General features: G+C 38.0%; 1 protein-coding gene across 1 annotated transcript in view; it reads left to right on the top strand.

Moving 5' to 3' along the window:
* Positions 1-15,632, top strand: part of Naa15-16 (N-alpha-acetyltransferase 15/16) — a 225,806-nt gene that overhangs the window by 40,007 nt on the left and 170,167 nt on the right. Inside the window, exons 9-11 of the mRNA XM_083129528.1 lie at positions 4,550-4,702; positions 7,961-8,089; positions 15,093-15,306. Coding sequence (XP_082985654.1) covers positions 4,550-4,702; positions 7,961-8,089; positions 15,093-15,306 — 496 coding nt within the window. The remainder of the gene's footprint in view (positions 1-4,549; positions 4,703-7,960; positions 8,090-15,092; positions 15,307-15,632) is intronic.

Below are 15,632 nucleotides of genomic sequence, written 5' to 3'. Positions count from 1 at the left end.
CCTTGGCCTTATTCCCACTTCTTGTGCATGGTAAGCTCTTAATGGTAGTCTTTCCTCCTCTTCATGTGTCCGAACCATCTCGTCTGTGCCTGATCTATCCTGTCCTGAAGTGGGTGTCACTGTCTTTCGGATCTCCTCATTCCTATCTCTTCTAGTCTTCCCCAATATACTCCTTAAAAATTTCATCTCCACTGCCTGTATCTTTCTTTTGTGTGTGTCTGTCATTGTTTAAGTCTCTGCTCCATACATAATTATCGGCACATACTATGTGTTATATATTACCTTCTTGCATTTCATAGGTACATTCTTGTTCCATATTAATCTTCGAATACTTTGATATAGTCCACCACCCATTTGTCCCCTTCTGTTTACCTCATCATCTATTCTTCTCTTCTCTCCAGTGATGCTTTCTAGATATTTGAAACTCTCCACTATCCTCAACTCTTCTGTTCTTGTTACATTTCTGGCTCTGTTTCTTGTTATTAGCACCTCACTCTTTTCTGCACTGAATTTCATTCCTGCTCTTCTGATTTCCTCATTCCAACTATCAAGCTGTCTCTGTACTTCTTCTTCCCTGTTCCCCCATATTACTAAGTCATCTGCAAACAACAGGGCCTTCATCTCTTCCTCTCCTATCTTCTTCCACACCTCTTCGTTAATTGCATCCATTGTAATTATGAAGAGCAGTTGGGAAAGATCACTTCCCTGTTTTAGTCCATTACTTATACTGAACCACTCCGTTGTTCCCACTGGTGTCTTCACACAGCTGTGGTTGGCCTTGTATGTGCTCTGCACACTATCTCTTCCTCGACTCCTTTCTCTCTTAGAGGCTTCCAAATTTTTGTTCTGCCCATGCTATCGTATGCCTTTTCTATATCTAGGAATGCCATAATCACCATACTCGTAGTGCCTTTCCTGCATTTGCCTAATGGTGAATATCAGGTATACTGTTGATCTGCCTCTTCTAAATCCATACTGATCCTCTCTCACGTTTAGCTCTGTTACTTCCCTTATTATTTTCTCTAATACTTTCTCATGCACCTTTGCTGAGTGGCACCTAAGTGTCATTCCTCTGTAGTTTTTACATTCCTTTCTGTCACCCTTCTTGAATATGGGAACTATTAGTCCCTTTGTCCAATCTTTTGGCACTTCTCTCTCTTGCCACACTGTTTTCAACAGTCTGTACAGCCACTGCACACCAATCACTCCTGCTCCTAGTATAATTTCCATTTCATCTACTCCAGGTGCTCTACCTCTCTTCATTCTCTTCAGAGCTTCCTCCACTTCTTTCCTTGTGAGATTCACTTTTTCCTTCCTCTTTTCTTTTTTCTTCACACCTTCATGTTTATTTCCTTTTTTCACATTCAGCAATTTCTCAAAATGATTTCGCCACATTCTCCTTATTTCTTCATCCTCTTCTACAACGTGGCCGCAGTGGCTCAGTCGGTAACGCATCTGACTACCATGCTTCGATCCCCAGCCGGTTTAAATCCGGGAACTTTTCTAACGATGGAAGCGGCCCCGGCACCTACTCAGCGTCGAATAACATGGGTACCTGGGGAAACCTGGGGGGGTAAAGGCGGTCAGGGACGTGGTCCAGATCACATCACCCCCACTCACGACCGGATGAAGAAAGTGTGGGGCGTTACCCCCACACCCCCTATACGCCTTCATGGCATGGTGCTAAGCACAGGGGAACACTACTTTTTTACTTTACTTCTTCTACGTTTCCCCTTTCATCCCTTAGCTTACAGCTGTCTCCGCTTTCTCTAACTAATCGATACAATACTTTCTTGTTCCCATCTACATCTTGTAGCACTTTGGCCCATTCTTCCATCCACTTTCTTCTTTCCTCCTTTACTGCTGTTCTTGCCTCTTTCTTCTTTTCCACGTACTCTTTTTGTGCATTTTGTGATTTAACTTTAAACCATTTTCTAAGTGCATCATTTTTGTTCATCACTGCCTCTCTAGTTCTTTCATTCCACCATCATTTTTCTTTCTTTTCTTGCTTGTCCTTCCACATACCGTTTCACCTGCCTCTACTAATTCTGTTTTAAATCTTGTCCATTCTGTTTCTTACTCCTTTGGGTTTATCTCTTGGCACTTTTGTTCACAATATTTCTTGATATTACTCTTTTATCATCTTATCCTTCAATTTCCACACTCTTATCCTTCTCTCTTGTTCCTCCCTTCTATCTTTTATTTCCCATCTCCTCACATCTACTAGTAGCCTGTGGTCACTGTAAAAGTTCTCACTGGGTATTATGTTGTTCATTTTCTTCTTTGCTTCCTTGTTTAACAATATATAATCTATTACAGACTTGTTCATGATTCCAAATGTATCTTGTAATTTTATGGCTGTCATATTTCTTCTTAAACCAGCTATTACCTACTAACAGTCAGTTTCTCTTACAAAAGTCCAGTAGCCTCCTTCCCTCCTCATTCCTCCGCATCCATCCATCTGCTCCAAGTACTTCCGTATACCCTTTCCTGTCTCTTCCCACTTGTGCATTAAAATCACCCATCACAATTTGCCACTCCTTTCCTACATGTTCTTCCAAGTCGTCTTCAAATTCTTTTTTCTCCTCCCTTGTACATCCTGTTTGTGGGGCATACACTTGAATTATTTGTTACTTTCCCTCTTACATTCATTTTTAGTTTTATAATTCTGTCGTTTACCCTTCCTAATTCCTCACTTATTAAACTTCTGACTACAAATCCAACCCCACTTCGTCTGCCCTCTTCAGTTCCTGCCCAGTACAGTTTACAGTCTTTCCTAAATTTCATTTCTCCTCTTCCTTTCCATTTCGTTTCGCTCATTCCAAAGATGTCGATCCCTCTTCTCTCCATTAGATCCACAATTTCTTCAGTCCTTCCTGTCAGTGTTCGAATATTCAATGTCTGTATTCGTAGCCCGTGTCGTCTCAAATTTTCAGTCCGGCTTGCTTCTTTCTTAACTCAAATTTTTTGTTTTTGGCTGTCAGCTAATCAGGCTTGTCACAGCCTACACCTGAGTGGTGGGGTTGCCACCTGTGGGTTCTCAGGTACACCCTTGTTTTCTGTCAGGATTCCAACTCCCTTAGCCTTTCTGATCCCTCCAGGCCCACAAGACAGTGGGGGCAAACACTTTTATGGCAGTGTTTATTTGCCATGTCACAAGGCTGTCGATGGGTATCTGTGGTATTTGCTGAGTATGTCCATGCTGCTGGACATCCTCCACACCCTGATAGCCTTGATGCCTCGGTTCGGTACTGCTTATTTGGGTTTCCCCCTTATTCACAGCTCACCTCATAGAGAGGTTTCACTATCTGCCACCTGTGACCCGTCCAGTATCTGAGGCTCGCACTGGAAAGAAATTAATTTCCACCTTTAAGAATATCATAAAGTGTTTTCAATTTTTCCAATTCCACGATTACATATTACAAGTTTGCAGTTTTTTGCAACAGCTGTTTTCTTCTGGCACTTCAATCAGCTGCTGCAGTGATTCCTCGAATACTTTCATGGATGCTGTAAGAGTTTCACCCCCCCTTTTCCCCAGCTTTGTAATTGTCTCTGGCAACACCATAATGTGCTAATAAATAATGTTTTTAAAAGAAAAATAAGTTATACATTTAAAAAGAAAATCTAAAATTTCATTAGAGAGGTATTAAAATAAAAAAAGCGTAGGTAAAATGAAGAAGCTTCTAAAACATTAGCAACAACATTAAAAATGTGTATCAAGAAAAAATTGATCAATAAATGGAGCAGTAAAAAAGTTATTTTGCCAAACTTCCTGGCTCTAGTAAAGAACTTAGCCAGAAATTTTGGTAGTTGGTGGTGTGGTGGAGTTGAGATCATTGAGAGGCCAAGATCGTGAATGTGTGTGGCCTGTGTGCCTTTATGACACAGCCTAACTTTTATCTGTACCGTACACAGTAATAATGATTAAGGGCACATATTTTTGGTAAATAAAAAAAAAGGAACATTTCTGAACATTTCTATTTCAGGTTCAAAAGCTGTAAATAAAATGTCAGTGTTATAACGGTGAAAAATCGGATCAAAAGTGGTATATCAAATGACATTTTGGTTTTAAAATTGTGAATATAATTCTAATTTTGATTTGAATACCACTTATTACACAAAATAAACATATCCCTTCTAATAGCACATTTATGTAGTTAACCAGAGTATTAAGTTTATTCCTGTATGAAAGGGGTTCATTTTTTCATCTCAAATATGTACCGCAGAATTAACTAATATTCCATGAGTTGCCCAACTCACAGGATAATTCAAACTTCATTCAGACAGTGTCGTGTCGGTAAATTTTGTATTTTAGAGTCTATTTTGCAGTTCATTACGCATCTTTTCGTGACAAAATGCTAGGAAAATGTACCTCACATCTTTCAGAAACATAAAATATTAACATTACAATGTGTTATTTCATGTTTTCATCAAAAACGAAATACTGTGTGCATGCCTCTAATAATAATGTATATTTTTAAGTGTTAGTGTTTAAGAACAGATGTTTACAATCCAATGTGTCCAACATCAGCTTGTCTTCTTTCCACAGCATGCTGGTGATGTACTGGAGGCCTACAAGTGGATGGACGAAGCGCAGGGCTTAGATACAGCAGATAGGTACATAAACTCGAAATGTGCCAAATATATGCTCCGAGCCAACATGGTGAAAGAGGCCGAGGAAACATGTTCCAAGTTCACTAGGGTGAGTTTCCTTCTGTGTGGCTAATGATATTATTTATTTATATATTGCTGCATGTGGTGGGAGTAATGATAGCGGACTGTATACAGTTTTTAATTGAAATGAAGTTCCCCATTGTTTGCCTGAGATGAGCTTTGTTCATTTTATGCAGCTGCTCTAGTGACCATATTAATATGCTTCATGGGGTCAACAAATAGTGGAACCATGATTTTATGTTCCTAGATACAGTAGGACCGGAATTATATGAGGACTGGGGCATAACTCATGGCAACTATATTTTCCTCAACGTTAAACGGTGGTACCATAATATGATCATATTTCCCAGAGAACATGGCATCCATAGTATGTGGACATGGCAGTGTGATGAAAAGGTTATTGCACAGAGGGCAGTGGTAATTCTTTTGTTGAGTCAACTGTTGTTCCAAGGAGTGAACAGCGTTTGTGTATAAAAATAGCTGTTCTTTGGAAGAGAAGTCCCAGAGAATGCCACAGGGAGCTGGTGGGGGAATAGTGTGCTACTGTAGTATGTGCCACTTTTGTTCTTGTAATGCTAATGTATACTTTCAGACTTGTAAACACATGTGGCACAATGCTATCTTAAGGATGTTTTGCTCGCTTCCCTAACCTATACTTGGTACACGTGATCTGCATTGTTCACGCATTCCACATTACAATACACTGCTCCTTTCCATTTGTATATTTCGGATATTCGTGCTGGTCCTGCATTCTTACAAAAGAAATTGCCATGGCTTATGCCTGAATACTCGTTTGCTTGGATGCCACATTTTCCTGCATTATACATTACAACAGCTCATAATCTGGCTTGCCCGTTAAGTGGTCAACTTTCAATCTCACCACTGAAGTTCCCAAGTTCAAGTCCCATCCTGGGCAGGTTTTTTTTTTCTTTCTTGTGAGCATAAATTTCAGCAAATCATCACTCATCATCATTACCTTATAATTTGGCGCACACAGCAGATGTATAAATTCCAGCGTATAAATTTAAGTGAAGATTTACAACTATGTCCTGGCAGAAATTAGACACTGTCAACATCATCGGTGCTTCAAAGACAACAGATTGTTCACATTGCAGTAACACTAACAGACAATTACACACAAGCAAAACAGTGACAGCGCAAAAAATCAAGCAAAGCCAGGGGTGGCTCAGTTGGTAGAGCAATGAATAGTAGAGACCCAGTTTTGAGTCCTGGTCAAGTGCATTTTTCGCTGAAATATCTGTTCATCATCATTGTTGCAATTAGCCCCAAAATGGCAGAAAAACCAATGTGAAATAACTAGAGGCACATATTTGTGGTAAATAAAAAAGGAAAATTTCTGTACAAAAACAGTCAGTTCCAGGCAGTTTCAGGCTCAAAAGCAGTAAATAAAATAAAATTTCGCTGTTATAGCGGTGAGAAAAACTGTATATAAAATGACATTTTGGTTTTAAGAAATGTGAATATAATCCCAAATTTGATTTTAAAACTGCAGTTACTACACAAAACAAACAAATATCTTCTAATAGCACATTTATGTTTTTACCAGAATATTCAGTTTATTCGTGTGTAAAGGGGTCCATTTTTGCTTCTCAAATATTTACAGCAGAATTAATTAATTTTCCGTGAATTGCATAACTCGCAGGATAATTCTGATTTCACAAAGTGTCACATCAGTAAATAAACTAAATTTTGTGTTTAAAGTGTCTATTTTGCATTTTTGCAGTTCATTTCATATTATTTCGTGACAAAACAGGGTAGGAAAATGCACCTCACACCTTTTAGAAACATGAAAAATTAACATTACAATGTGTTATTTCTAGAGGCATGCAAATTTCGTTTTTGACGAAAAAACGAAATATGAAATAACATGCTGTAATGTTCATTTTTCATTATTCTGAAAGGTGTGAGGTGCATTTTTCTACCCTGTTTTGTCACGAAATTATGCGAAATGAACTGCAAAATGTGAAATATACTCTTAAACACGAAATTTACCGTTTATATACCGACGCGACACTTTCTGAAGTCTGAAGTATCCTGTGAGTTATGCAAATCACGGAAAATTGATTAATTCTGCTGTAAATATTTTACAAGCAAAAATGGACCGCTTTACACAGGAATAAACTTAATACTCTGGTAACTACATAAATATGCTATTAGAATGGGTAAGTTTATTTTGTGTAAATAAGTGCAGTTTTTAAATCAAATTTAGGAATATATTCACAATTTTAAATCTAAAATGTCATTTTATGTAGCACTTTTGATGTGATTAGTCACCGCTATAACACCGAAATTTAATTTTATTTACCGCTTTTGAACCTGAAATCGAGTCTGTACCGAAATTTTGCTTTTTTATTTACCAAAAATATGTGCCTCTAGTTATTGCACATTTCGTGTTTTCGTCAAAAACAAAATATGCATGTCTCTAGAAATAACAAAAGTACACAGAAAATACAAATCTGTCCATAAGACAGATCAGGTGTTCAATAAGTTTTCTGAAATGCTATTTTCATGGTTTCATAAAGATTGTTATTCAGTGGAACCTTAATTTTGTATTTTCAGGGGACTTTGCAATGTTGGGACCATCAAGATTGAATGTATAATGCAGGAAAATGTAAAATCTGGGAATGTAAAATCGGGGTTTCACTGTAGTTATTTTATGCATGTTGTGTGCTGATAGTAGAAAGGAGATTGATATTTAGAAGTTCAAGTGAAATATGATGTACTATATCAGTATATATCTCCTTTGCAATTTTATAATTGTCTTGAGTGTTAGAAAGAATGTGCATTGTGAGGTGGCAAGAATAAATATTCTCACCGTGAACAGAATTCAGAGATGTCTGAAAGTTGGCACTTTTCTAGACATGTATAAAGGGCTGTGTTGTCTGTTGATCCAATCAGAAGAGGTTGATTATGAAGACTATTTGTTGTTTTGTACTGGTTTGGTATCTTCACAGCCACAGTGGTTTGGCAATAGAGGATGAGCAACTTCATGATATCTTTGGTCTTTGTTGCCATTTATAACAGAAATGGTAAATGGGCAGTTACCCCACTTTTTAAAAAGAACTCCCGAGTGAGTCTTTATTGCCATTCCTGTTACTTAATTTCTTCTGCAATGAACAAAACCTCCCGTGCATTTAAATTTATGTCTGATGTGTATGAACTTAATGTGGATATAAAATAATGGTTTCTACTTTTTCTCTTTCTCCATGTATGTAACATTAGTACAACGCAATAAACCGGACCATCCAATTTCTTTTCTTTGTAGGAAGGAGTATCTGCCATGGAAAACCTAAATGAAATGCAATGTATGTGGTTTCAAACAGAATGTGCCTTGGCTTACCAAAGGCTAGAAAAGTGGGGAGATTCCTTAAAAAAGTGCCATGAAGTGGATAGAGTAAGTATTAGATTTGCTATTTCAATTGTTTTAACAGAATAGATGTTCTGTTTTTACTGTTATTCTCTAGCACAGTGGTTTTCAACCTTCGTGAGCCCGCAACCCAGTATTTTTATTTGTTCCCAGTCGATGGCCCGGTCCCAACAATTTTACTCGTAAACCACTTTCTATTTTTTTTTAAACTCTATATGTTAATTAATATGTACACGAGAAATTTAATATTAAGAAATAAATTGTGGCATAATCATAAAGAGTATTAGTTCGATTATATGTAGGATTAAATTATGACGACAACTGAATCAAATGGAATCTTTTAGTTTCCTCTTGCCAATATGATTAAATTAATTTGGTAAGTCCTGATTCTCATTGGCATGTTCCATTTTGGACACCAAAAAATTCCAGTTTATCAGAATATTTCCACTTCAATATATTTGTTAAAGAAAATTGCTAAGCCCATCCTTTAACCTCGAAATTTGGAGGCAGGAAGCTTGCCCCCCCCCGTTAGATTGCTTGATCACATACCACAACTGTCACGAAAACATTTCCTGTTGTTGCAGTGGAAACCTGAACAAAAAGCCATCTTTCCAGTTGGTTGCCACATTGGGCTGCAAGTCGCTTAATACTTCCAGCTCTAATTCGAGAATGGCTCCATGGTTGTAATTCAAATTTGGAGCCTCCTCTCAGCAACTTGATTTCTTACTGGCACTTGTAAAGAATGTCCTCTTTATTGCTGAACCCTGAATGAAAGGCCATTTTTCCAAGCAGTTGCCAGATCAGGCTGCAAGTTGCAAACTTCAGGAGAACCTCTCGTGGCCCGATAAAGTTGATGCCAGAGCCTGGTACCGGGATGTGGCCTGCCAGTTGAAAAACACTGCTCTAGCCTATACTACTTAATACATGTGATTTCATCTACAGTTCTTTTAAATACAGTGTTGTCAATGATGACAAAGAAACATTGCCTCTTTAATTTGACAATTGCAATGTGCCTATCGTGAGTTGTAGCATACACTTGTTGCATCTTCCACCTCTTGCCACTAGCTTGGCCTATGATGTAGATTTGGATATGATGGTGCAGGTATTCCATGGGTGAAATGATCCATTGGATGGTAACAGCAGCCCATTCTGACAGTCATACGGTTTTTGTATTATGTTACGAGGGGCGATCAGGTTGCTCCGACCCTAACATAGAAGGAATGATGTTATGATTGATTTTTTATTTTGTTATTGTTTAGTGATCCTTTGTATGCTTTCATTCTGAATTTCAAGTCGGAGTAGCGTACAGTTTTCTTTTTACAGGGGTTTAACTGAGTGAAGTTGTGTCAATGTGCCAGAATGGAGAAAACTGATGTGAGAGCGGTGATCAAATATTTTGTGAAGAAGAAGTGGACGGTATCCAAAATTCAGGAGGAATTGGTGGATACACTAGGGGACACTGCTCCTTCATACAGTATGGTGAAGAGATGGTGTCGTGAGTTTAATTGTGGGAGAGAGTCGTGTGAGGATGAACATGCAGGTGGAGCACCAAAAACTGTTATGACTACCGAAAACATTATCAAAGTCCACGATATCGTGCTGAAGAATCGTCGAATCACTATCGTCATGTTGCTGAGATGTGTGGCCTTTCATATCGTACTGTTCAAAACATAATTACCCAGGAATTTCAAATGAAAAAATTGCTGCAAGATGGGTCCCTCGAAACCTCACCCCAGATCAGAAGCGCACCCGAATGCTCATTAGTCAAGAACTTCTTGACAATTTTCGTGCTAATACAGACAATTTCCTTGCCCGATTTGTAACTATGGGTCCATCACTTCGACCCAGAAACAAAAACACAAAGCATGGAGTGGAAACACCCACATTCTCCACCAACGAAGAAGGTCAAGGTGCAAACGTCAGCCAAGAAGGTGATTGCCTCAATTTTCTGGGACTGCAAGGGTGTCCTTCTTGTGGACTATCTACAAAGAGGCCAAACCATCACTGGCACATACTACAGTGACCTAATCAAAAAATTACGTGATTCCATCAAGAAAAAGAGACGTGGGATGTTGACCCGTGGTGTTCTCCTTTACCAGGACAATGCACCTGTCCACACCTCACGCATTGCGAGGGCCGCTATCGCAGATGCATCGTTCGAATTGTTGCCCCACTCACCCTATTCCACAGATTTGGCCTCCTGTGATTTGTATTTGTTCAAACATTTGAAGAATGACATTCGTGGGCAAAAAATTTCTGATGATTCTGATGTGATAAGGCCGTGGACTCATGGTTGGAGGACCAGTCGGAAGATTTTTTTTTGCAAGGTATCCAGGCGTTGGAACACTGATGAGAAAAGTGCATTGGAGTTGCAAGGGAGTATGTTGAAAATAAAAAAAAAATTGAAACCCTATTGCCGCTCTTTCTATGTTAGGGTCAGAGCAACCTGATCGCCCCTAGTAAGTAACAAGTAAAATAGTTGAGCCCATATTTTAGTCAATCAGCAGAGACAATTGAAGATTCAGATATTGATAAAAATAACTCGGCTCATTTTAGGATCAAAAAATATATAAAATTGCATTTTGATATTGAAATCTGAATGAATTCCAAAATTTGTTTTTAAAATGTGTACATAATACAATGCTCAAAACACGTAGGGAAGCGAGAGAGGAACAGTAGTAATGTCGCTAAAAATTAGGGATGGCTGATATGAAAGTTTGGCCGATATCAATGTAAAATTTACCGATCCGATATAAAATTCCAAACTATCCTTGAAGGACCTGAGTGGTTCATTGACCTCTTTAATAAATGTGTTTCCAGGTGACTGCTGTGCAAAAGAAGTTGCATATTTATGCTGTGCAAAAGAAGTTGCATATTTAGACAAAAGAAGTTGCATATTTAGACATTACTTTTTTAAAAAGTAGGACATGGAGATTATTCATCAAAATTGTAACAATGGGCAGAATTTTGCACTAAATTATAAGATATTTATAGATATATCGGATTGTAAACCAATGCACCGATATGCCTACATCATCCGATACCAATGGGTCTGTTCCATCCCTAGTAAAAATAATGCCAGTTTTTAAAAAAGAAAATTAACTCTTTTTCTTTTTCTAACACTAATTATTGGGAGGCACAATTTATACATTTTATCTCTGCTAGAAGTCCTGTCTTTGAGAAAGAAAACAAAACTAATTTAATCTCTTTACAACAATAAGTTCTCGAGTTACGATTTTTTTGTACTTCACGGCAACTTTGAAAAATCACCGGCTTGAACAGGAATACAAGCATGTTAGGCTCCGTCCGTTAAAGGTTAAATGTGAAAGCATACATTTTCTAGCCAAGGGGGAGAAATAGGCATATTAGAGCATATTTTCTAGCCTACTTGTGGCATATACCGTACGTCCATTTCGATCTGCAGCCGAGAGATCGGGAGAAGCGTGGCGGGCGGCACTGACGGAGATGCCGACATTTGCGGCCTGAAATGCCCACTTATTTTTATGGACATATGCAGACATTTATACAAATATTGCAAAACGAGCACTAACCTGTGTTATAAGAGTATGGTTTTAATTTTAGTAGCTTAGTGACTGTATGTGCCGATGATTTTGACACGCCCACCTCTTGTGAAACACGGCGTAGAGGTTTGTTTGGAGAACGTTCTAACGCTGCACCAATATCATCGAGTTTTGCTTCGGTTAGAATCCGTCGTTTTTGCTTAGGTGTTTTAAAATTTAACGATACAGTTTCTCGTAATTTAAGGACAAGATGTCTAACCGTATCTCTGTGTGGAGTTGAAACGCATGGGAATTTCTGTACAAATTACCTACACACGTCTCTACACGAGTTTGTTTTCACGTAGGTACGTGTCATATATAAAAAAATCTTTGTTCTAACGTGAATCTTGCGGCTGGCATTCCAATCGTCTCACTGACATGTCACACATACACACTACAATAACACAAACAAGTAACTGCAAGTAACCAAGAATAACACTCTTGCGCACAGTACGAAATTAACACGCTCTTGGTTTACACTGCTCGCCACTATATTTACAACTCTGTCTTCATCTAGTCGCGAAGGAACAAAAATCTCGAGCTCGGAGATTTCGGATTGAAAGGAAGCTCACGAACACTATTGACTTTTAACGGTTTCTTCTACAGCGCAATCTTGATACAGTGTTGCACATTCAAAACCTCCAAACGATCCCCATCGGCACAAAACTCTTTCAAGGATATAAACTTAAGCAGGACGTTACTGGTCAAAACTATGATTAAAATGTTTTATTATCTGTGGCTCTTAACATCGTTTCTAAAGCGTATTTTTTTGTGTATATAAGAGCAGAACTTGGATGAATTACAGAAGAACTTTTGCGTGTTATAACACAGGTTAGTGATCGTTTTGCAATATTTATATAAATGTCTGCATATGTCTATAAAAATAAGCGGGCATTACAGGCCGCAAATGTCGGCATCTCCGTCAGCGCCGTCCGCCACGCTTCTCCCGATCTCTCGGCTGCAGATCGAAATGAACGCACGGTATTATTGCATAAAATTATAAAACAAATCTCCAGAGTTCAGCCTACCAAACGTTTCTCAAAATTTGAGAAAAGTTCTCACTGCCTTATAATAATTTATTAGAAGGGAGATGCAAAACTCATCCTCTGAAATAGTACTGAGAATGTAAGATGGTTGCAGATTCATGTAGGGTGGGAAGCAGGATGGCTTGGCCTTCACCTGCCTATTAAAAAGTAACAAACTACTTTTTTGTGCATGTGCAAACACCTTTAATACAGGGATGAGTGTAATTTGCTGATGGTTTTCAAAATAGCAGAAATGAAATTAACACATTTCACTAGAGGATATAATGTAAATGATATAAATTCTACACTTGTTGGAGTTTTAATTCACACAACACAAACACTCATGCAAACTGATGCTAACCAAAAATAAGTGGTCACCTTGGATGCTACACAGTATTGGAGTCTTATCGAGTAAGCAGTTAAGAGTATAGCGAAGGAGCACAGGGTTGCTATGCATCTGGAAAACAGGGAAATGTCAGAGAAATTGGCTTGTCAGGGAAAGATCAAGGAATTTTACAGATTGTCTGGAATTTACGTGCAATTTGGAGTCTGCAAGAGAAGAAAGTTGCAAAATGAACAAGCAGCTCGCTTCCACTTCTGGATTCGGTTCTTGTGATTCGACTCCCAAAAAAAGATTCAGTTTAGAAACTTGTTTCTATCATTGTTATGATTCTCAGTCTTGTGCAAAATTATGGTAAAAAAAGGTAAAGTGCTCCCCTGTGCTTAGCACCATGCCATGAAGGCATATAGGGGGTGTGGGGGTAACGCCCCACACTTTCTTGATCCGGTCATGAGTGGGGGGTGATGTGATCAGCATCATGCCCTTGACCGCCTTTACCCCCCAGGGTTTCCCCCAGGTACCCATGTTATTCGACGCTGGGTGGGTGCCGGGGCCGCACCCAACGTTAGAAAAGTTCTTGGATTTGAACCGGCCAGGGATTGAACCCTGGACCTTAAGCATGGTAGCCAGACACGTTACCAACTGAGCCACCACGTGCAAAATTATGGTTTCTTCGAATTTCTATAATAAATTTTCACTTTTATAATACTAGATATTAGAAAGAATATCAAAGTAAAACTTGCAGTCCAGATATCTGATTGATAACTAAAGTTCATTGACAATATGATCATAATTATCGGAAAGGTTTGTCAAGATTAGGTTATAGTCTATTATTTTATAGATCTCAGTCTTGTTGGCATTTCCTATAGAATTTCTTATGCAACAAAAAATTATCCAGATGCTGTGTACTTATAAACGTAAGCAAAAAAGCAGCATTTTCTACAATACTATAAATCTGCCAGAAAATGAAAAATTTTGTATGGTTTATGAACTTTTTCTGTTGTTTTTGTATTGTGGAGATCTGTTATGGTGAAATAATGTACCTCTGTTACCTTAGCGAAGGCTAGATGCATTTTCATGTTCTTGTGTGTGTAGAATGAAATTTGCTATTTAAAAAAAAAAAAAAAATCTGAAAGTGAATATTATAATAATTAATTCAAAAATCATGATGATAAACAACATGTCTGTAAAAATGTCATTTTTGGACTGGAAAACCTGGAAATGTCAGGGAATTTCATAATCCAAAAATCGTACCAACCCTGGAGCAGGAGAATACTTTATGCCTAGATAGGCTAATAGGACCTACAGTTTAATGTGGGATCCGAACCACTATGTGGCTCCACCGGGTATTGAGCCCATGATCCTGTGATTACAAGGTGATGATGCTACCACTACACCATCTGGGAGACCTTAGTATTGGGAAGAAATTCTTGAAATCTGTGATGTTAAAACTTCAGAAAAAGACTTCACTACTGTGTATCATCACAAGGTGACCACTTGAAAGTCACTATTTTTGCTAGGGATGGGACAGATTAATCGGTACTCTATCGGTATCAGCCGATATAGGTATATTGGTATATCCGTAAAATTACCAATTATTTTACTTATCCGATATATCTACAAATATCTTATAATTTAGTGCTAAATTGTGCCATTTTGTTATAATTATTGTGGATAATCTCCATACCATAATTTTAAAAAAAATTTCTAAATGCAACTACTTTTGCACTGCAGTCACTTTGAAACATACATTTATTAAGGAGGTTAATGATCCATTCAGGTTCTTCAAGGATCATTTGGAATTATATATCGGCATCGGTAAATTTTATATCTGAACTTTATCAGTATTGGCCAAAATTTCATATCGACCCATTCCTAATCATTTTATCATTTTATGTGTGTTTGTGTTGTGTGAATTAATCTCCAAGAAGTGTAGAATTTATTTCATTTAAATAATATGCTCTAGTGAAACGTGTTCGTTTTATTTCTTCTATTTTAAAACTGTCTGCTAATTATGCTCATTCCTGTAGGTAAAATTTTGGGTAAAATTTTGATTTTATCCTCTACTACTTCTTTGATTAATTGGAAATTCCTTCTTATTTCAGCACTTCTCAGAAATAATAGAAGACCAGTTTGATTTCCATACATATTGTATGAGAAAAATGACATTACGGTCTTACGTAGGATTACTCAGGCTGGAGGATATATTACGGGCACATCCCTTCTACTTCAAGGCTGCAAAGTGTGCAATCGACGTGTATCTTAGGCTATACGACAAACCACCTAAAGATGAGACTGCAGAACAAGAACTGAATACAGGTAAGGCCAAATCTTTTTTTATTGGGAGATGCATCAATACATCCACTGGAAAACCTGTTTCTTAAAATTTTGTATGTCTCTTTTTTTCTTCTCTTGTCCTGTGCTGACAGCCTGAGTATCTGAAATGCTGGCCGACATTTTTGAATGGTTAATTGTCTCAATTCTGAAAATACCAGCTAGGATTTATAAAGTATGATTTGATGCAATAGCCTCTGCCCTGATGTCATTTATGTGTCTGCTCAGCTTTGTGGTGGAGTGGTTAGCACAGCATGCTGTGATGCTGGGGCTCACAGGTTCGAATCCTGGTATGGGTGTTCTTTGTTGAG

The sequence above is a fragment of the Lepisma saccharinum genome, chromosome 10 (genome assembly GCF_977018435.1).
Source record: "Lepisma saccharinum chromosome 10, izLepSacc3.1, whole genome shotgun sequence".
In the NCBI taxonomy this organism is placed as follows: domain Eukaryota; kingdom Metazoa; phylum Arthropoda; class Insecta; order Zygentoma; family Lepismatidae; genus Lepisma; species Lepisma saccharinum.
This window is presented reverse-complemented; position numbering and strand designations above follow the sequence as displayed.